Source organism: Amblyomma americanum, chromosome 8 (assembly GCF_052857255.1).
Source record: "Amblyomma americanum isolate KBUSLIRL-KWMA chromosome 8, ASM5285725v1, whole genome shotgun sequence".
Lineage (NCBI taxonomy): Eukaryota > Metazoa > Arthropoda > Arachnida > Ixodida > Ixodidae > Amblyomma > Amblyomma americanum.
This window is the reverse complement of record NC_135504.1, coordinates 34,226,484-34,248,653: the sequence shown is the minus strand read 5'-3', so window position 1 is coordinate 34,248,653 and position 22,170 is coordinate 34,226,484. Positions and strand designations below refer to the sequence as shown.

General features: G+C 46.9%; 1 protein-coding gene across 1 annotated transcript in view; it reads right to left on the bottom strand.

Annotated features, from left to right (window-relative positions):
* Nucleotides 1-5,717: 5,717 nt before the first annotated feature.
* LOC144101289 (voltage-dependent T-type calcium channel subunit alpha-1G-like) overlaps nt 5,718-22,170 on the bottom strand; it is an 82,444-nt gene continuing 65,991 nt past the window's right edge. The window contains exons 23-33 of the mRNA XM_077634386.1: nt 21,831-22,023; nt 20,598-20,782; nt 20,366-20,492; nt 17,966-18,526; nt 16,412-16,521; nt 14,915-15,045; nt 13,195-13,344; nt 11,738-11,859; nt 10,297-10,545; nt 9,227-9,329; nt 5,718-7,938 (exon numbers count right to left, since the gene is read on the bottom strand). Coding sequence (XP_077490512.1) covers nt 7,184-7,938; nt 9,227-9,329; nt 10,297-10,545; nt 11,738-11,859; nt 13,195-13,344; nt 14,915-15,045; nt 16,412-16,521; nt 17,966-18,526; nt 20,366-20,492; nt 20,598-20,782; nt 21,831-22,023 — 2,686 coding nt within the window. The 3' untranslated portion in view covers nt 5,718-7,183. The remainder of the gene's footprint in view (nt 7,939-9,226; nt 9,330-10,296; nt 10,546-11,737; nt 11,860-13,194; nt 13,345-14,914; nt 15,046-16,411; nt 16,522-17,965; nt 18,527-20,365; nt 20,493-20,597; nt 20,783-21,830; nt 22,024-22,170) is intronic.

Here is a 22,170-nt window from a genome sequence, read left to right as displayed (position 1 = left end):
CTTACTCGCTTTGGCCACAGAGCGAGTCACACTTTCAGCCACGCGCTTTTCCAGTCAGCTGCCAGTGATGAAGCAAGCAACAAGTACCATCTCGACAATTTCAGCACTCTTGAACACCCGCCTTCGTCACCGTATCCCGCAAAGTAAAGCTAACAAACACAGCTTCCAATTAGCACTTGTTTTAACAGGGGTTGATACATTCGCAGCAAAGTTCCTGTACCCAGCTTCGTCTTATGCTGCCGTCCAGCCAATACTGCTATCAGGCAGGAGGGAGCGTTAAGAAAACGGTGGAACAGGCGTCACATATGCTTTAGATCAGCTTTTGACACACACAGCCGAAGCGCTCCAAGATACAGGAAGGCAAACAGACGACGGTGAGTGATTCCTCGCATTAAGGCCTTGTGAAGATAACCTTGCCGCGCATGAAGGTATTTGCAATGGAATAGTGGCACAGTGAATGACACGAGGAGTATGTGAAAAAAAAAAAGAGAAACTGTACAGAACTCCACACTTCGCTCCCTTCTAGCCTTCATTAACCGATGCGCACAGTGAAGGTGCTCCCGTTGAAAGTCACAATACTGAAGACGTATTTATCTTAATGCAGTAAGTGGTGATGTGCACACAATCACGCTTGTTTTTGTGTATACATATATATTTTTGAGCAGCAGTTCGGAGCTCAGTACAGAAATACCAAAGCTGAATGCTGCATGCCAACACGTTTTCACCAACATCGCACACAGTATACAAGGTTGACACGCAGCTTACACCTACCTATTGCTTCCTCGCGTTTACCAAGCTGCGCGAAACAAGTACAAGGTTAACTGCCTTGCACCTACTTCATGCCACATTTCGGCATGCTTAGTAAATGCACCACCGAAAGATGTAATGCCTAAAAGAAAACGCCTTGATATTTCTTGACACATGATAGACATGCATCGTGCGCATTTTGTAAAGTTGATAGCGTATATTTGTCACTGAGGCCTTCAAAATAACAAAGAAAGGGGAGGAGGAATTCGTTAACGCGACCCTCTGTAGTTGGTCTCTTCACATCTGGGGAAGTGAACCCTGGAAAGTCGGCAGGATGTCCCTACGTATGTACAAGTTCGGACGTTCGAAATTCCAGCGAAAATTAACAGTCTACCATTTCGCACTTCGTCCTTAAGCACTCGAGCGCGTTAGAAACGTCTACTCGTCCACATATCTAAAGTGGTGAATACAGCGGGTGTCGAGAGTATACCTTTTGTTTCGTAGCTAACCTGTCCGTCAAGCTTCCAACATCACAGTCGGGAGTAGGCAGTGAACCTATATAGAGACAACAGAGAGGGCCTGTTATAGAAGACTTCCAGCAAATTCAATCCGGTAAGGATTTTTTTTTCTTGTCGTAACGTGAGGCTGCAATGGTTATGCGACTTCTAAACTGGGTTCAAGCACCTGTGTACACTTCCTAAGGTCGTGTTTAACAGGACACAGCCTGCAGCTATGTTCACGCACCTGTGTTGCATAGCGACGAACTGCGCGAAGGTCTGAAATACACATTCCACTACGAGGGCTTCGCACCGCATTGCCGTTTTCTGTGCTCAAAATAACCGCCAAACAGCGTCCACCTGTTCCCTTTGACAAACAGAAATACAGAGCGCTCGAAGTGAGTTTATTTGCAACCGTTCCCTTTTTAACTCATCTTAATGCCTCTGCCTTCTTGAAATGGTTGACCAGGTGAATATCATGAAACTCGGCTTGATATTCAACAATCCCACCGCTGAAGCGAGTTTAAATTCCTGAGCCAAAGAATAGAGCAGTCAGAAGAACGGCCTCGAAAACCCCTGGATGCGACATCACACACGCACACACATTGCTGTGACTCGACAGCCTAATGAGAAGAAACGCGGTAGCTGATAATGAGAAACACTGTAGCTGCGCAAGCTATGAAAAGTTGTATGAGGCACATGGGATTTCTAGCATCACACGGCGAAGCCCGAGAGCTGGCTACGTAGTGTACAGTGAGGCTCACGTTCAAGCTCTCGAAAGATGCCAACAGAAACGCGCGAAAGGATTGAGTGGTCCCAAGGAGATGTGTGTCATAGGTGCCAACAAACACAAGCCATTAAGAATGGCTGGAGGCATTTTTTTTCTTACACACGAAAGGTCGGGTCGGTTGAAGCTGGAAAACAAAGCGCATCAGATAATGCGTGTCAAGCTGAACGGTTTCGACAAGACAAAGCTTATATCCGAATCAAGCCGTACAGTGCTTATCCGCTTGCATCTGCTCAACAACATCAAAGATTGAACGAAGTTTACATTCTGAAGTGCCAACCATTTTTGGTATCAGTGCACTCTAACCTTCTGGCCGTGTTCGGAGCTATATCTAGCCAAAGTCCTAGCGCACTGATTTGGGGTGGCTTGAAAGATAGCTCCTAACACCTTTCGATCCACAGAGAGAAGGCCAAGCTTCTAGGAACACGAAGGAAATAATCCTGCTGTGGTCTTCGCGTCTCTCACGTGCTTTGTAGGTGCCCGCATCACAATTCAAACAGCGTAAAAGCAGTGCAAACCACACTTCCACGTCACATTTACAGCTGATGGATGGAGCTAGCGTGGACATGAGTTTGAGGGACAGACACATAACCACAATTGAAAGCTGCTCGGTTGAAGCCACACAGAGCTCTACGGCGAAACATTGCTCTAACGCTCGCCACAGGAAACGGTTGATCAGTAGTAGCAACCTTTTGCTTTACTAGAACACTCCCAAGGACACAATAAAGAAAAATGAATATCTTTGAAGGGTGTATGGATAGTCGGTTCGCGCTCCGTTTGCGTTCGGAAATTCAGGAACCGCTTTCTTTCGCAATGCTTTGCAGGGGTCAAGCCTGGTTGATAACCCCGAACGCACACATTTGCGACTTCAGGACTTGCGGCAAGATAAGCTTAGCGTCGCAATGCCGCCGCATACAGAGTGGCGGCAAGCGACAACAAAGGAAGATGCAAAACACACGCAAGCGACGACAGCGCGACGAAACGCGATAAAAGCGCGCGGGAGATTCTGCTAAATATCAGCGAAGAAAGAAAAAGAAAGCGTCCTTTCTTCCCCCGTCTAGAGAGGGCGACATCGCTCTGTGGCCTTGGCTTGCATATCTTCTGCGTTTCTTCCGGTCGCCCGACACAGCACTGTGGGATGCAGCGAATGCATGCTTTCCCAAGCAGCGCAGGTGATTGGGCCAATATTGGAGATGGATGGTTTTACACTGGTCCTCTGTAGAACCAGCATTTGCCAATGTCGTTCCAATATTGGGCCGATTACCTGTGCTGCTTGGGTTGTCATCAACAACAAGAAACAGCGAAAATGAAAACTATTTTAGAAGATGAGGCGTTTCTCTCCCCTTCTCGTCGCTATAATGGAGACTCCTATACATAAGCCGGCAGATAAAAGATGCTTCACGATGTCCGTATGACTGTGATCGGACTCTGAATTTCTGAGTTCTCGCGGCGTAATCGGTTTTTCTTTTATATCAAACTTCTAACGGAGCTTCTATGTGCACCTTGGCTCCGACGTGACGAGCCTGGGGACGACAGAGAGGGCTCCCCAATGGGCACTGAACTCCTTTGGACGTCCTAGGTATGTTCAAGACGTCCATAGGACGTCCAGAGGAGCTCCAGTGCCCATCGGGTCCTGACTGGTTTTCCAGATAATGTACACATGATGAGAGGCTAGCGTATACAACTCGCACAGGTAATCGGCCCATTATTGGCTTTACCTTGGCCCTTTGTTGGACCGGCTTCTGCCAATAAGTTACCAATGTTGGGCCAATTATCTGCGCTACTTGTTGTTATCAAGTCGGTGGCTGGATGTCGTTTTCACTTGACTGCGCGAGCGTGGTTACACTGTTGTGGAGAGAAGAAATTCTCGTTCGGGTTGCGTGCATGTGGGTGTAGATTTATACAAAGTGTGCGCCATGTTGACTCTTTTTCTCACGGTATGGTCAGCTTGGGTGGAAGTAGTTGGGAATATGCAGCTATAAGGGACTATAGAAACGAAGGGACCCAGGTAAATGGCCTACTTTCGGCTTCACACAGATATGACGGCGGCTGGTTCTCTAAAAGCTAAACGTAAATTTTGTTGGAAATGGTTAAAAATCTCACAACTGGTATTATACCTCGAAAAATACGCAGATTTTTTTTTTCTGCGTACTGTTTGGCAAGTGGGTGCCTTATTCTTGCAGTTCGAGCTGTGTGAAAACGCACAAATAGTTATAATAAGAAACTTATTGAGCACACAAAAACAGAAAGAAAGGAAAGGAACAGCAGTGTGTCATTTCTGAGTTCGTAAAACGAGAAAATAAATAAACAACAGTTATAACAACTAAGAACGTGCTCTTTTCTGCAAAAAGAGAATGGGTCCAAGTTTCTAAAACGTAAAATTCTTTTACGGAGCTTGGTGGATTTTATGCTCCTGATGTCATCTTGGTGCATACTATAAACGTCGCGTAAAAAAATAAGCAAACGTTAAAACTGCAGATTGCACCAGTGCTGTCTATGAAAGGTTACGTAATCAAGGACTATGCGTAATCTTGCAGTTGCCTAAACGTGCCCAACTTAGTCCTCTTTAAGTAATCTCAGCCACTGTAAAGCAGCAGCCCTTATATAGTTATGTTGTCAAAAAATAAAAGCGATTAAAAGATTTTTTTCTTCCTTCGCAGGAAATGTTCGGCACTAAAATTCCTCTGAACCACCGTCTATTAATGGCGCTAACACCGCAGCGTTATATGTTCAAACCATGCAACTTCCTGTTCAAGCAGAACTTAGCCTACACGGTGCTTGACAGATCTACAACGTGTGACAAAAACATGAAAAATCGCGGACACCTGTTTTTATACCTTTTTTCCCCTTCATTCTCGCCCCCGACAGTTCAGTGACTCTAGCCAGGCAACTATCATTCAAGAAAGCTTCCTAGCCAGTTCTGAACCATAAGCGCTGAACTTATAGATTCCATGCTTAGGTTTGAAACATGTCAGCATTTTTTTAGAAAAAACAAGACTTCTTCCCTACTGCACACGGGGCATACTAAAGCACTGCGATACGAGTGCACTACCACCGTGAATGCTCTGTTTGCTACACACGCAAACGAAGGTCAACGTTTATGAAATCGCCTAGTACATCCTTGGTTAACGCATATCCAACATGGTTTATCTCTAGGACGCTGACATACTCGTTAATTACACACTATGTAAAAAGAAAGAGACGCGATACATCTAAACGATTGCTGGCGATTGTGACGTAGGAGGCATGGGCAGCACCATTCTTGGGACTAGCCTCACCTTGGGATTGGCAGAAACCATGAAGGAAGAAAAAGATTACGCGAGGCCATGGCGCCGCCTTTTGTAATGCCGGGCATGGGCGCGCGGCCATCTTGGCATGCCGGTATTCCTATTTCTTCCTCCTTATTTTACTTCTCCTTTTGTCCGTTCTCGATTCAGAAATCTTCCAACACGTCATAACTTAGTGAACGACATGGTTACTCTGGTGGGCTTGCCAAGATGGCCTTCAGGCCGAGAAAGAAAATGGCCCGCGTGAAGTTCTCCAGACTATTCTTCACGCTGCGTTCAGCGTTTGGGAATGACCTCTCCTATAGTCGGATGCAACTCAAGAATGCAGCGGCTTCCTCCCGTCAACGGACCCCCTTCCAGCCAGTGGCGTCGGCCGATTCTCATGATCCTGCCAGTGTGGCAACGCAAGGACTGGTAGATGAAAGGGGAAAGTTTCTTCCCTCTATGGTCGGCGATAGACCCATTGTGGCGCCGCTCCCTGCATTGTCACACTAGCAGGTTCATGAGAATCGGCCGACGCCATTGGCTGGAAGGGGGTCCTCTGATGGGGAAAAGCCACTGCGTTCTTGAGTTGTATCCGACTATAGCCTTTTCCTTCCTCCGTGGCAGGGACAGTCGAATATTTTACTCGGTTCTAGTCATCTCTCTAACGTGGCACATGTGGGCTGTTTTAACAACTTGGGTCGTGAAAAAATATCAATGGCTTCAACACGCAGGGCGTATATACTAAGTACATATGTTTCTCGTTGACTGCCGCGTTCTACTTGTCCTTTGCTTCTGCAGCCCTTCGCCGAAAAGGAGCCCAGGAAGTAAGAAGCTTGGCGTTATATCTCTTCAGTCTTTGTTCTAGGGACCAGATAAGTCATCGACCAGCTCTCGAGAGGGCTTAATTACTCGTCATTCGCATTGAGCATGTGAAACATACGCGAGGTGGGAGGCTGATTCGCAGAATAAGCAGCTCAGGAAATACGGCGACAGTTCGTTACACAGAATGAATGTAGCAGACAGGGGCTACAGTCAAAACGTGAATTTTACGTCGAGCTAATTATGGTCGAAAAGTTTTCAGCGTAACTGAACTGATGCACCGGCAACGAAGTAAAGTAGGCCTACTTGAGGTGGCAAACGTCTGCTTTAGCGGTACGCAACGCGGAGCCTGCTCCGCAGTGAATAGACCATTATTAAAGCCTCTGACATCCCTGGTGCGAAGTCTGCCGCGACGGTTTGGCGTTCAGACAAATGCATTTCACGCCGGCCACACTAAGTAGCTGTGAGAAGCTCACCTGGCACGGAATGAGCAGATGGTTGGATCACGAACAGAAAGTTATTAGCACAGGCAAAGAAAGAAAGGAAGCACCAATCAGCTCGACAGTGATCCCGGTTGTCATCACAGCTCGCGTCAAACAAGGGTCAAATCGAACGTGCGACGGTAGTATGGCAGGCACCTCACATGGCTCATTCATTTGCCTTCCACATGCACTTGGTTGGCGGCGGTTCTGAAGGAGACGCTATGGAAACAGGTATGTTGATAGAGGGGAACATGAGCTCGACTTGAGTTTGCGCTTGAATTTTTTTTTCCCGGAGAAACCGGGGCTTGCTTCACGACGCTGCGGCAGCGATGTCCCCACTTCTTTTTTTCCCGTGCAGTGGGGCTGTGCTGCAGCTGCTAAACAGTGTCAGGAGCGCTGTGCTGGGGGACAACAGTACGGTGCGCTGCAAAGGTGTCCTGTGGCAGAAATCCCGTTTCGGCAGCAGCCCTCGGAGGCAACTCTCCCCGACGACCGAGAGAGGGCGACGCAGAGAACTCTGCCCCGCGGCACTCACGAAAAAAATTACAACTGGTTCTAAGAGGTGCAACTATGCCACGGTCACGACACGGAGTCACTGCCGGGCTGGATTCCAACAAGGTCACCATTGTTCTCTTCGGCGACAACAACGGGAGCCACGGTCGCTGCGTCGCTGCCGGCAGTCGCCGCTGCGGCCGTCGTTGGCGTTCGGGCGTCGCCTTCTTCGTCCTCGTCATCGGTCGCGTCGGCGCCTACCGTCGTGCGCAAGGACGACGGAAACTCGGCTGAAAACGTCCAAGACGTCGACTCGCTCGAGTCCGGGTCGACCGCCTTGCTCAGTTCGGGATAATTTGGGAGCAGGTAGCGAAGCTTGGATGTCGATGTGCTCGTGGTCTCCGACTCTTCGTCGGACCCCGAGGGCGACGACGATGTGCTCCCACCGGTCAAGGCGGACCTTGACGCCTGTGGGGGCTCGGTAAAGAGTTCGGAGTCTGCGTAGGCCGCGGCCTCCGCAGACCCTCCGGCCTCGGCACACTCCTCCGCGGCCAGAGGGCTGGTGGACTGCAGCTCCTCGGACTCGAGGGCACACGACCTCAGGTCAGCGACGGCCACTTTGTCGGTCGATCCGCTGTCAGGTGATGCGCGCCGAACGTTGACGTCGGGCGGAGAGGCTGTCGATTCATCACAGGCAAGCTCAACGTCGGTGACATCAATGTCTTCAGGCCCGACTCCCGAGGATGATGACGATGAGAAGCTTTTTTCTTTGGACAGTGCGTCCGCTTGGTCTGGAATGCTGATGTTGATTACCGGTAGCGTTGATGATGTGGACTCGCCACCTGAAACAGAAATAACAGTTAAGCTCCTTGCATACAACAGTCTTCTTTTGCAATTAAAACAATGATGCTGGCATGCAGTTGCCATGACATTGGGTCCCTCTGCAAGGACACTGTGATTACCAGGACAAGTAGTATGAACTGACAGCTATATGAATAGCTTAAGAGAATTACGATGCAACGGAAAACACACACACACTCACAACCAAACGTTCGTCTCGTGTTGCCTTTCACATCAGAAGCCTCTTAACCTTTATAAGCATGTGCCCAGCCCAAGCAGACATGTATGCATATACAAATTTCATTTAAATAAACGAGGCACAGGGTTTGCTTATGGGGAGTGGTTGGTTGGTTGGTTTTTGGGGAAAGGGAATGACGCAGTATCTGTCTCATATATCGTTGGACACCTGAACCGTGCCGTCAGGGAAGGGATAAAGGAGGTAGTGAAAGAAGAAAGGAAGACAGAGGTGCCGTAGTGGAGGGCTCCGGAAGAATTTCGACCACCTGGGGATCTTTAACGTCATTTTGAATCGAGTGCACCGTGTGTCTCGATGATGCGGGAAACCCTCAAGCTCACCTTTCCGAAGCTTGCCGGTGCCAGCGGTTCACAAAAAAACCATTTAGAGCCCAGGCAGAAAACTAGCTGATCTCTGCACTTTTGAAAAGATCTTAGCTGCACAGCTAAGCATGTATGCATGTATGCTTTCCATAGCTCATTGCATTGTTTTTAAGTTGAACCCTTTTCGTTAGCCTCCACGTTTCTGTCCCATAGATGAGTACCGGGAAGATACAGCTGTTGTATACTTTTCTCTTGAGGGATACTACTTCAACTGCCATCCATGATCTGAGGGAACCTGCCGTATGCGCTCCACCCTATCCTCATTGTTCTAGTTATTTCCATTTGATGCTCAGAATCAGCGGTCACTACCTGCCCTACGTAGACATATTCCCTTAACATTTCCAGCACCTTGCTACCAATTGTGAACTGCTGTCCTCTTGCGAAACTCTTGAACATTACTTTGATATATGCGTTGTTATGTGTACATAACATCTTCACTGAACTGCAGATAAATGGCGTCACCAAGCGAAAAGCACATTTCGATTTCTCAGGGAAGAACACTGGCCGCTTCCTCCAGCAATAAATATATACTTACAAGTTCCGATAGCATATCTGACCGCCTTCTGTGTGGCTAAAAGTTTCCCAACACTTTAGACGGGCATGCACACTTTCCCGAGAACTGTATGGTTAAAAGAATGTCGACAGTGGTCGTTCGCTCACAATGCAACTTACCAGCATCATCGCACTGGAAGTAAAAAGTAAAATTTGCTGGTAACGATGACATCTTGACAATGGGCCTGTGGAACTCTAACTTGGCTTCCATTGCCAGCTTGTTCTGAAAAGAAACACGGCACTTTACAGACGGATTCCACATTTTTTACAGGCTGTTCCTGGCAGAATGTCAAGGGAAATGGCACGTAAGAAACAATGGTTGGTAGCACAACACAAACAGCAATTCTTTTCATTTGAAGTTTCACGTCAAATGCCGCGAATTGCGTGACTTTTGAAGGCGATATATTTCGTATAGGTTCTAATATGATGCCATATAATGAAACCACGAGGCAAGATTATGGTTTAAGCTGCTGCAAACCGTGTAGTATGATTATTAATCTTACGTTTATACTACTGCGCTATATGTACCATAACTAAAGCTTGTTAGCAGGTATCAACACAAAACCGAAAACTATGCACCAAATGCGCAAAACATGCACGAAATCTCGCATCTGCAAAGCTAGGAACCAGAAAATGACAATGTAAACAAATCTTGTTGACTGATTTCTTAAATCTATCTCTTTTCTAGGGCTATACATGCATTCCGCATTGAGCAGCACTTGGTTCAAACTTTGCCGGTTTGAAACGCATGGTTGCTTGGTTCAAAACCCCAGAGCATGTCTTCCAAGCCAGCAGCTCACGAGCTACGCCCCTTACAGAAGTGGTCTGTGACAGTCAATATACTTCCTATAGACTCTATTGCGTTCCTATAGATATTTCTTTTTGTCTATTCATATTGTGTAGCCAACGGTCTGCTCAAAGTGTATGGGCATAAATCTATAGATTGTCTATAGATTGTCTATAGGAATCGTACTGCCTCTAGAATATTCTCTAGGATTTGTCTATAGAGTGTCCACAGACTTTATTGACAGAAGTTTATGGACAGTCTAAAAGTATTGTCTAAAATACAGTCTAAAAAGTAGTCTAAATGGACTGTCTAAAAGTATTTTTGCAAGGGGTACCTCTGCGGACCTCCTACGGACCACGGGTCCAACTCGCACGAGATGCGTAACGAATGTCCCCACACTCGCCTTGGCTTCAAGGAGTTGCCTTTCCTCCTGTTCCATTTCCTCTTGGAGTTCGGCTTCCATGTCCAGCTCGTCGTCGGCCTGCTTGTGCGACTCTTCTAGGTGCTTCATGAGCACCGCCACCACCACGTTCACCAACACGAATTGCGCCATCAGCACAAATACCACAAAGTACAGCGGCGCGATCACTGCCGACACACAGCAGTTGCGCACACAGTCACTCCTCGAGTCACACTCGTCGCGTAACGTGTCCTGCGCAAAAGACGAAGAATGCACACGTCACCAGTGAACATCGCTCTTGTGCACACCGGTTTTTTTTTTTTTTGTCTGCTGCATGCTCTAGTGGTCGAATTTTGGTGGAGGCGAAATTCTAAAGGGCAGCGTACTGTGTGATGTCAGAGCACGTTAAAGAACCCCAGGTGGTCGAAATTTCCGGAGCCCTTCACTACGGTGTCCCTCATAGCCTGAGTCGCTTTTGGGACGTTAAACCCTGCATAAACCATTGTAGAAAGGTTTTACTGAGAGGGTGTAGGGCCAAGAATGCTCCTTTGTGTAGTCGCTGCGTGTGCAGTTGTGAGCAATATTAGAGGGAACAAGCTTTTTGCACAAAGTTGCGAATTTTCTGGTTATATCTTTGAGATCGACTTTCCAGTATTATAAGCCATGAGGAAGACTATAGTTAGAAAACAGAAAAAACTGCTTGTGGCATATATTTATGGAGTAATCAATAAACTAATGCTCTTTTTTCCTTCTCATAATGCTCACGACTGTGCATTTGGAACACAAAACAAAAAACAGATTATGGGTTTATGGGGTTTAGCGTCCGAAAGCGACTTAGGGTATTAAGGACGCCGTATTGGCAGTCTCCGTATAATTTCGGTCACCTGGGGTTCTTTAAGTTGCACTGACATCGCACAGTACACGGGCCTCTAGAATTTCGCCTCTATCGAAATGCGAAATCGCGGCGCTGGTTGCTGAAGATGCTTCAGTAGCTAGTGTCATAGTACAACCTGTGCTTTGCTGACCCGAGAGCACACACACTAAACAAATTGTCACCCTTAAGGGTGCAAATCAGCTGTCCCCAGCCGAACACCCTTTTGGGTGTTAAAAAGGGTGCAGAAATCAGCACCCTTAAGAAAGTGTGCACAGCATGAAAGTTTAGAGGGCGCGCCTCAGTCGAAGGATTTTGCTTCATGGGTGGATCAATGTGGAGCACCCTTCCAACATGCATTCGTAGAGGTGTTATGGAAAAATACTACCCTTCAATGAGGGTGCAACCATTACATCCTCTAAAGTATTATTAAGTGCACCCTTCTTTAAGGGTGCTAATAAATTGTTTAGTGTGCTGCAGGTTGTGTTATGACACTAGCTACTTAAACATGTTCAGGAACCAACGCTACTTCTCAGGCGTTCAAAATAAACCGGCAAAGAAGGAGACAAATACCTTCATGATGCCGTTCCAGTTGTCTCCTGTAGCGACTCTGAACAAGGTGAGGAAGGCCATTCCAAAGTTGTGGAAATGGGCATGTTCTCCAAGGCCCTGGCAAGGGTGGCTTTCGTCGCACTCTGGAAAGCATGAGGCACTGGCTCAGGACTTTTGGTTATGAGCTGCAACAAGGAGTTAATAATAATAATAATAATAATAATAATAATAATAATAATAATAATAATAATAATAATAATAATAATAATAATAATAATAATAATAATAATAATAATAATAATAATAATATTAATAATAATAAAAATTGGTTTTGGAGGAAAGGAAATGGCGCAGTATCTGTCTCATATATCGTTGGACACCTGAACCGCGCCGTAAGGGAAGGGATAAAGGAGGGAGTGAAAGAAGAAAGAGAGAAATAGGTGCCGTAGTGGAGGGCTCCGGAATAATTTCGACCACCTGGGGATCTTTAACGTGCACTGACATCGCACAGCACACGGGCGCCTTAGCGTTTTGCCTCCATAAAAACGCAGCCGCCGCGGTCGGGTTCGAACCCGGGAACTCCGGATCAGTAGTCGAGCGCCCTAACCACTGAGCCACCACGGCGGGTAGGAGTTCAGACATAGCCGACAATTCTGGACAAAAGCATTTTTGAACGGGAGAAAGGTTATGAACGCAATATTTTTTATATATTGTAAGATTTCACTATAATCAATATATCTGCAGATATCACGTCGGCAGGTTTGCTTTTTTTGCCATTAACGTTTTTGCTATCGTCAAAAGCGTTCCCCATTGGTTTTCGATGGAAGTCTTATATGCTCGATGCGAGGGATGAAAAAACTTTAAAGAAAAGATTTTTCTACACGTCGGAAAAATAGACCATTACCTTCGATATTTGCATAACAGTACCTTACGAAATATTCTAAATTTTTGCCCTAGAATGTCGGTCATGACTGCGAGACATACCCACCAATTCTGGACAAAAGCATTTTTGAGCGGGAAATCGTTTGGGAACGCCATTTTTTCATATAATATAACAACATATAATACAATACACATCAATCAATATATCCGCAAATTACTCGACGGCAGTCTTGTATGTGTTTTCTATTAACGTTTTTGCTATCGTAAAAAACGTGCCCCATTGGTTTTCTAAAGCATGTCTTAACTGTTCGATGAGATCGATGGAAACGCCTTGAAATGAATATTTACCACATATAAGAAGAATGAACCATTGCCTCGAACATTTCCATACCAATATCTTGCAATTTTACAATTTTGAAAATTTTCTTACGAGAATGTAGGACATGTCATGTACAGTCTGGTGGAAATATGGCGCTAACTCTTTGGATCCACTCGAGTTAGAAAAAGAGCAAGACGCGACAAAACGGAGCAGTTTTAACAGGAAACGGGATGTGGGAACCCGGGTAACCAGTCTGGTTAAAATCGTGTCCACTCACCGAGCCTGCCAAAAAGCTCGACGCCAAGTGCAGCGAAGATGAAGAAGAGGAGGAAGAAGAGCAGGCCGAGGTTTCCGACCTGCGGAAGCGCTTGCATCACGGTGTCCAGCAGAGCACGGATTCCCTTGGCCATCTTCAGTAGTTTCAGCACTGCGCGTGAAACAAGCGCCGTTGGTTAAGACTACGGCCCCGCAAAGGCTGCAGCCCTAGACAGTTTGCCTCGACTACACTTAGCGAATGTGTAACGGCTTACAACGTGTAACTTTAACGCTCTATTTCTGGGTGTACGACTGTTTATATGTATTCACTTAAGCATTATCTAAGTCAAAATATCACCTAGAGAAGCTTCTACACGACGTTTCTAGGTTGCCACATGTACAACGCACAGAGTTACGGCGCATCCCTCTGACCGCGCCAAATTTCAATAGTGTTCGACGTTATAATTATAAAATGATGCTGTACACATGAAACGTGTTTATTCACGTGCACGTGTTAATTCCTAGGAATGAACACGTGCACACGCGCACGTGCACGCGAATGAGCACATGAAAAGTAAAGTGGTAAATACCACGTACGCCGTGGTGCTACCGATAAGTTATCGGGATATTTCTACCCCGAAAAGTCGGTTTTGATTCGAACCCGACCGCGGCGGCTGCGTTTTTATGGAGGAAAAACGCTAGGCGCCCGTGTGCGGTGCGATGTCAGTGCACGTTAAAGATCCCCAGGTGGTCGAAATTATTCCGGAGCCCTCCACTACGGCACCTCCTTCTTCGTTTCTTCTTTCACCCCCTCCCTCATCCCTTCCCTTACGGCGCGGTTCAGGTGTCCAACGATATATGAGACAGATACTGCGCCATTTCCTTTCCCCAAAAACCAATTATTATTATTATTATTATGATTCGCAATAAAAGACACCTTCGTTCGATAATATTCACAGGTGTTCATAGGTGTAGATACCATTCATATCTACATATCTATAAGCCATCGTGCACTTTGTATTTTCTATCTTTGTATTTCTGTGCTTCATAATCATCATCAGCCTGACTATGCTCACTGCAGGGCAAAGGCCTCTCCCTTGTCTCTCCAATTAACCCTGTCCTGTGCCAGCTGCGGCCACCGTATCCCCGAAAGCTTCTTAATCTCATCACCATCATCATCAGATAACTCGAAATTCCGAATCCTTTTGTTGTAATGTTAATTTTCGCGAGTTTTTACTGTTGTTTACTTTGTATTCTCTTAGTCCCTCCCCTCTCTAGTGTACTCTGAACCTGGGGAGTAAAATAGGTGAAATGAAATTGGTGTGTGACACAGCTCAGATCACGTAATCTGGTCGCCTTATGAATAAGAAAGGTACCGCTATGTGTTGAAATACGCAGAGATTGCGCAAACAAGGCGATTAAGATTATATCGCACCTTGTGGTGAAATCACTTTCACGCCAATTTCAACAGTCCCAGAGGTATTAGCGAGCTCTTTTTACCACATCGCCCTCTGAATACATAATATTATGAAGATTGTTCTATTACTACCTAATTTGCTGAAAGAGATTAAGTTACTTCGCAAGAGACCGCAAGCATAAAGTTAAAGCTCTTGCTTGCAGGGAATTTATGCCACGGCAGCTGCAGCGGATGGTAATCGCTTGCGCATGTCGTTCATGCAGGAGGCTATAAAACAATCAGTTGACTGAGAGGACATGTGCGCATATCGTGGATATTAACTCACCTCGGGCGATGCGAAGTACACGCATGACACGTATTATGGTCGGGTTAATGGGAATCAGGTCTGACTTCATCTCTTCCAGGACAATTCCCATGATGGACAGGATGACGATCAATATGTCCAGTTGGTTCCATCTGGGCACGGTGTCGTTTCGCATGATGCAGCATGTTGACATTCAAATTTCAACACACGTAAAAGCAATTAGAGAAAGGATAAATGACAGAATATCTTGTCGACTAGAGGTTGTTGCCTGTGCCTTCCCATACACATGAATGGCACCCTGTCTTTAGTTCTATACAAGCTCTCCGCAGAAATATAATGTGGTATCAAACATGCACATGCATCGAATGTTTTCGAGTTGAACAACGTCTCCTTTTATGAAAATTTTTTCAACTTCATCCGGATAGTTGCACCGTTGATGGTGTTGACAGGTAAATAATAAAGCATCTGTCGGTAAAGTACAAAGCCTTCTGCAAATGCAGGCGGAATTTTTGACCTTCCTTCGGTTTTTCTCAGCTTTCGTCCGATTTCGATGTGTTTCAAGCGATGTTTAAGTCTCGGTTCTGTACCTGAGACAACAAGAAGTTGAAAGCATTTTATGCTGAAGTTTATAGTTCTAGTGCATCACATGTCAAGCGCAGTATGAAGGTAACTCAACAATCCAAACTTCATCCAGCCGAAAAATACGACAGAATTTGTTCCAAAATATGACACGAATTTTCTGTCGTCCTGTTGTAACAAAACTTTATGTTGTATAATTGTATTGCGCAGTCATCCGTACTCGCGACAGAACTGGCGCTTTTATGAGAACACGAGACTGCTGAAAAACACATAAGGCTGTTGATACGACACAATTTGATTTTGCCTTAACAAGAATCTGTTTTTACGACCAGGTCAGGTCCCAATAAATACTACAACAAAAATCTGTTGTAACGACAGAAAATTTTCTGTCTTTTTCAAAATGGAATCGTATGGTACAGTTACAGCCACAAAGCTAACCAGCAAAAAATTTAAATTGATTTAACAGCCATGTACTAAAGCAAGATGCTAGTGAGCCCCTGAATAAAATAACAGCTGGTGCTGTGCTCCACAACATTCCGTAATGAACAACATGCCAAGTGAGTATACACTACCCTTCAGCATGGCAGAGATCTTAAACAACTGCAACCTTTAGCCGAACATGTTAGAAAAAAAAGCCTGGAATTTTTATTGCATAGTCAGGAACAATGCACGGGAGAAACCTAACTCCGTATTTAAGAACACACTGACAAAGAACACAGACAGGTAATAATGATGAGTGGTCAGAACTTTCTAATCGGAACATACACGTTGATCAAAGTTACGATGAGAGTTATAGTAATGAATTTGTGGCTGTGAACACGCTGGCTGCTTTAACCTTTGTTCAAGAATGAACACAGAGTCTTACTCTATCTTCCATTGAGTTTGGACTCCTATTCATTCTTTACGAGACTGGCGCAAAAACAGGCGAGCAACACTCACTTGTCAGTGAGGTATCGGGGGACACCAAGTGCCACGACTTTCATTGACAGTTCAAGCAGGAAAACAGCGGTGAAAAAATAGTTGAAGATCTTCAAGGCATATTCCAGTTCCTGCGTTCAAAGCAGAAAGTACAAAGAAAAGAGGAAACAATTAGTTGCTCCTGCAGACGTCGTTGGAAGGAAACGCATTGTTAAACATCGTCGGCGACATAATTCTGAGCGAAGTGTTCGTAAACGGCAAATAAAGAAAGGGTTTTGTTTCTTTGGATATTGTCTGCGAATGCATAGTGTATGTACCGTGTTTTCCAGAAGTAACCAGGCTGCCTTTACCGCTTCTCAATCCACCAAGATCTTTTTACTCTTTCGTGTCATGTTTTCCGACAATTCGAATATTCTAATTGCTTCTGCCTTTTAAAAACAGAAAAGTTGCGGCGCCGTACTGTTAGACTGACATGTCAGAGTTTAATTACTTATTTTATTTGGCTTGCTGCAACGTGCACGAACTGGAATGCAGAGCTGGGTGCTGTTCCAGTTACGATTTGAAAACACGTGCCCGAGTCCTTCCAGGCGCTCTCCGGGGGCCATTTCATTCTTACAGGTGTATACAGTCGGCGGGCCACGGACTGGCCCGCGAACCAGTCACGTGGGCTCAGCCGGGCCAGGCCACGGGCCACGTGATACACTCTCGACGCCAAAGCTAATACATTTGCTTGCAAATATTTTACCACAATAAATATTTCTTGGAGCACCAGTGGTAATGATCCAGAACAACGGGAACTGCTTTAATAAAGCTAAAAGGTAAACCGTAGCGTCGTCCGACCACGTTGACATGTGGACAGTGGACACAAGACTACATTTGCTGTGTTGCATCTCTATGGTGTCGCCTTGGTAGCCTTCGCGCAGAATGATAGCAGTGGTGATTCGACTGCCGGAAAAGACCAGTGTGGTGTAGTTAACAGATTTGGCGCGAGTGAGTAGGCTAAAAAGTTCGTGGTCTTCACCAGAAAAAAATGACCTCGCATTTCTCGCCTGATTCGGTCCGCGATCGAGCCATGAAAAACCTCGTAGACCGGAAGCTATACCCAACGTGACGGCTTGTCCGCATCCTAAAACAGGTCCGTGGTCTCGGTACACCTTATAGTGCGCGTAATAGAGTCACAGGACCTGACTTGACGCGAGTGAGTAGGCTAAAAAGTTCGTGGTCCTCCACCAGAAAAAAAACTCACGTGATTCGGTCCGCCAGTCATGAAAGAACCTCGAGGACCGGAAGCTAGACCCCACGTGACGGCTAGTCCGCATCATAAAACAGGTCCGTGGTCTTGGTACACCTTATAGTGCACGTGATAGAATCACAGGGCCTGACTTGACGCGAGTGAGTAGGCTAAAAAGTTCGTGGTCCTCCACCAGAAAAAAACTCACGTGATTCGGTCCGCTAGCCATGCACAAACCTCGTAGACCGGAAGCTAGACCCCACGTGACAGCTAGTCCGCATCCTAAAACAGGTCCGTGGTGTCGGTACACTTTATAGTGCACGAGCCATAGTCACGGGACCTACCAAGGGCATGCGGTAGAACTCCATGGCCATGGTGACCACGTTGAGTCCGATGACAGCGGCTATGGCCAGGTCGAAGTACTTGCTGGTTACTATGTTGTGGGTGAAGAGGCGCGGGCGTGAGTAGCCCGCGTAGTAGGGCGTCTCTCGCATGCGACGCCGCTTCTTCTCCAGCTTGCGAGCCCTCTTTGCGGCGCGCAGGGCCCGCTCCTCCCGTTCCTGCTCTTCGCGGCAGCGGTGGAAGTTCTCCACCACCACTCCCACGAACATGTTAAGCACGAAGAAGGCGACCAGCAGGAGGAACGAGATGAAGTACAGCAGGCGCCACTCGTTGTAGTTCTCCACGGGCTGGATGCCCTCGCCGACGGCGTCCAGACCCGAGTACATAATGTTCACCCAGCCGTCCTTTGAGGACAGCACGAACAGCGCCATCAGCGCCTGGCCCAGGTGGTCGAAGTTGTACTTGCGGTTCGTCCACATCATGCCCCTCTCGAGGCAGTCTTCTTTCGTGCGCACGCCTTTCACGTCCGGCCCTTCGCAGAAGTAAAAAGAGCCCTTGAACAGCTGCAAAGGAAAGACGAGAGGAGAGGAATTAGCCAGCACGCTCACACAGTGCGCACCAATGCACACAGTGAGCACCAATGCACAAGATCCACCGCGCCACTTGACCTACGTGCGTACACAGTGATGATGTGGGTGAGGTGAACCATTTCGCTTTAGCGTGCCCGCGTTTTTGTGCCAAGCGTGAGACGCTCCTTGATAGCCTGAGGGGAGTGAACGCTCCCATGGACGATGCCTCACGCATCGTGCACCTTGAGGGCTCCTGAACTGAGCGCTGATTAGTGTCACGGTCACTATTGACGCTTTTAGAAGACACTAGTCTTTTGGAACAGTGGTAGGGATGTAATCACGTAAATCAGTGACTCAGGCGGAGCAGTTGCCGATAGGCCGCGGTATGGCTAATCCCGCCTGTACATTTACACCAATACTACCACCACCACCACGACCACCACTACCAGTAGAAGCCCTTCTTTTAGCATGCTAGGACAAATCCACTCAACATTAAAAGTGTTCTAAGCAGCGTACACCTGCGACCACCTGATCATGATAATAAGGCACCTTTCGAACTTTGCAGAGTACTTGCAAGGCGTGCTTTCCAGCTCGGCGGCACCATTTATATAGGGAACATGTGTGCATGAAACAGACACGCCCCGCCGCGGTGGCTCAGTGGTTAGGGCGCTCGACTACTGATCCGGAGTTCCCGGGTTCGAACCCGACCGCGGCGGCTGCGTTTTTATGGAGGAAAAACGCTAAGGCGCCCGTGTGCTGTACGATGTCAGTGCACGTGAAAGATCCCCAGGTGGTCGAAATTATTCCGGAGCCCTCCACTACGGCACCTCTTCTTCCTTTCTTCCTTCACTCCCTCCTTTATCCCTTCCCTTACGGCGCGATTCAGGAGTCCAACGATATGAGACATATTGCGCCATTTCCTTTCCCCCAAAACCAGTTATTATTATTATTATAAACAGACACATATTGGGCCCCTGATGTACCACACACTTCCGATCGGTCTTTGAAATATGGAAATAGAGCTCAAATCTTGCAAATGTTGGTAATTATATCGCGGACGAATGCCGAACAAATCATTCGCCGGCTCAGCGTAAGGGTGACGAGCTGTCTGCAGCTGAGATGGAAAAGGATAGGAAACGGTCTTCGTTACGACGCACCTTAGCTCGCTTGGTGAAATGCTCGGACATAAGTACGGCGTGAATCACGCAATTGTAAGCTAGCCTCAGTGAAGTGAAGGTGATTTGAAGAGCAGACAGCAAACGAGAAAGGAAATTTACGTTATCTGCCGAGCCACAAGTCATGGCGAAAAGATGGGCGGTGCTAAGTGCATTTCAGACGGGTGCGTTGAATGTGTGATGTTTCAGATGAGCTGTCCCTGAAGCTGGCTCTGGCTTATTTGGAAAGATTTAAGCAAACAAGATTTCGCACCTCTCAACCTCACTGAAGAAGTGACAGCAAGAGCAGTACCATGTTCTCCCAACCCGTATGCCACCATGGATACGCGCACACAGAGGGTAAACTGGATCCTGAAGAGTGCTCTAGCGTAGACACGAAAGTCCTTTGTGGCTCAGGTCCATTTGAATTACTCTTTGGCCATTAGACGAACGTGAGGATTTCTACCATGACATATTGAGCCGAATGCAATGGCCTCCTCATTACACCAATGACGACCTCATTTGCGCCGTTATCGAATATAACAGATTAAAAACTACTATGACACAATCAAGTAAAGGACACTTGCAGCACAGTTAAGCCAACCAAATCAAAAAGGCAAAACAAATCAACAAGCTCAGGTAAACCATCATTGTCTCAGTGGACAACCTGATGCTGTACCTGGACTCCAAGGATTCCGAAGATGATGAAGAATGTGCAGCAGATAAGGACAATGTTTCCGATGGGCCTCAGGGAGGACATGAGGGTCTGCACCACCAGCTTGAGGCCCGGTGCACGGTTGATGACCCTGGGCAGCGAGAGCGATGGCAATCCGAACATGGTTAAGCACTGTCCCGCGCGGTCTAGCTACGGCCTTCATTTCGAAGTGTTCACGGGTGGCACGCTTGATTACCTGAGGGGTCTGAGTGAGCGGAGCAGCCTGAAGACGCGAAGGATGCCAAATATGCGGGGGCTTCCGTCGGCAACGAAGGTAAGGAGGAAGTCGACGAGGGAGATGGTGACCAGCACTCCGTCCATCTTGTTCCAGCCGCTCTTGAAGTACGCCTTGTCCCCGTACCAGAGGCCCTTGGCAATCACCTGCTCCGGAGAGGGGGAACGGTGATGAAGTGCCAGGATCTGAATGCTCTCCTTGTTGCTCTTCTATGTCTAACGTGATTGTTATGCCTAATCTGCCTAAATACCCTATTGAAAAATGTACATGTTTGAATAGGTCGGCAAATAGGATTATGGCACATTTCGTTTAACATTATAGGATGAAGCTTCCAAAGCGATTCAGCCTTTGAGAGACTCCTTAGTGGAGGGCTCCGTATAACTTCGATTAGCCGTGGTTAATTACCGTGCACTTACATCTCACAGTGCATGCAAGTTGTGGGTTCGAACCCGCCCGCTACGGTAGCACTTCGATGGAGGAAAATGTGAATGGTCTGTGTACTGTGCGTTGTTAGTGCTCGTTAAGAAACCCAGGTGGTCGAAATTATCCGGAGCCCTCCACTACGGCGTCCCTCATAGACTGAGCCGCTTTGGGACGTTCATCCTATAAAGCCAAACCAAATGTGCCATAATCCTATTTGCTGACCCATACAAACCTACATACATTTTTCAGTAGGGTATCATTTATATTTTAGCTGAAAGGGCAGGCAGCAGTGGAGGCGAGAAGGCGGCCAACTAAAGTTTGGTTGAAAGCGCACTTTGTTAAACTGCAAGGAAGATAACAACTGTGGCAGAAAAAGATAAATAGCTTCAAACGAATCTGCAGCTTTGCAAGCAGAATAAACAACAGTGTCCAACTGAAAGCGTGCCCCTGAGACTGCTCTGATGAATTTTCGGACAGGTAAAAAACGTACGGTACGACACTGTCATGTTTTTGAACTTGCTAAAAATAGACCTGCAGTACCCTGAAAAACTTGAAGAGCGCAAGGGCATGCGTTGCTAGCTGTGGCGTACAGACCACGACCTGTTTCCTTGTCTAAAGAAATCATGAATCATGTTCTTCTCTAAAGGCCTTGACAGCTCAGACAAGGAAAGGCGAGGAGATAAGGCGCCACCAAGCGAACTGCTGTGAAACTACTAGAGGGCGAATGATTTACTGGTCCACAGTGAAACAGAGACGATAGACTTAGCTCACCTTGACAAGCATCTCGAAGGCAAAGACGACAGTGAAGGTGTAATTAGCGGCTATGAGCAGCTCCCGCTCGAGGCTGCGCGGGGGAATGTTGGGCCGTTCCATGGCCAGTGTGATGCAGTTGAGCGCAATGAACACTAGCACCGTGTAGTCGAACCACCGGCCGTCCGTCAGTCGGTTGCAGTACACGCGCACCCTGGAAATGATTACGAAGCACAGCATGAGCGGGATGAACTTATTTCAAGCCTGAAGAGACAGAGGGATAAAAATGGGGAACAGCTTTAACCAACAGGAAATCTAACTTTTTTTTTTCTTGACCTAACGAGCATATCTCGACTGTCTC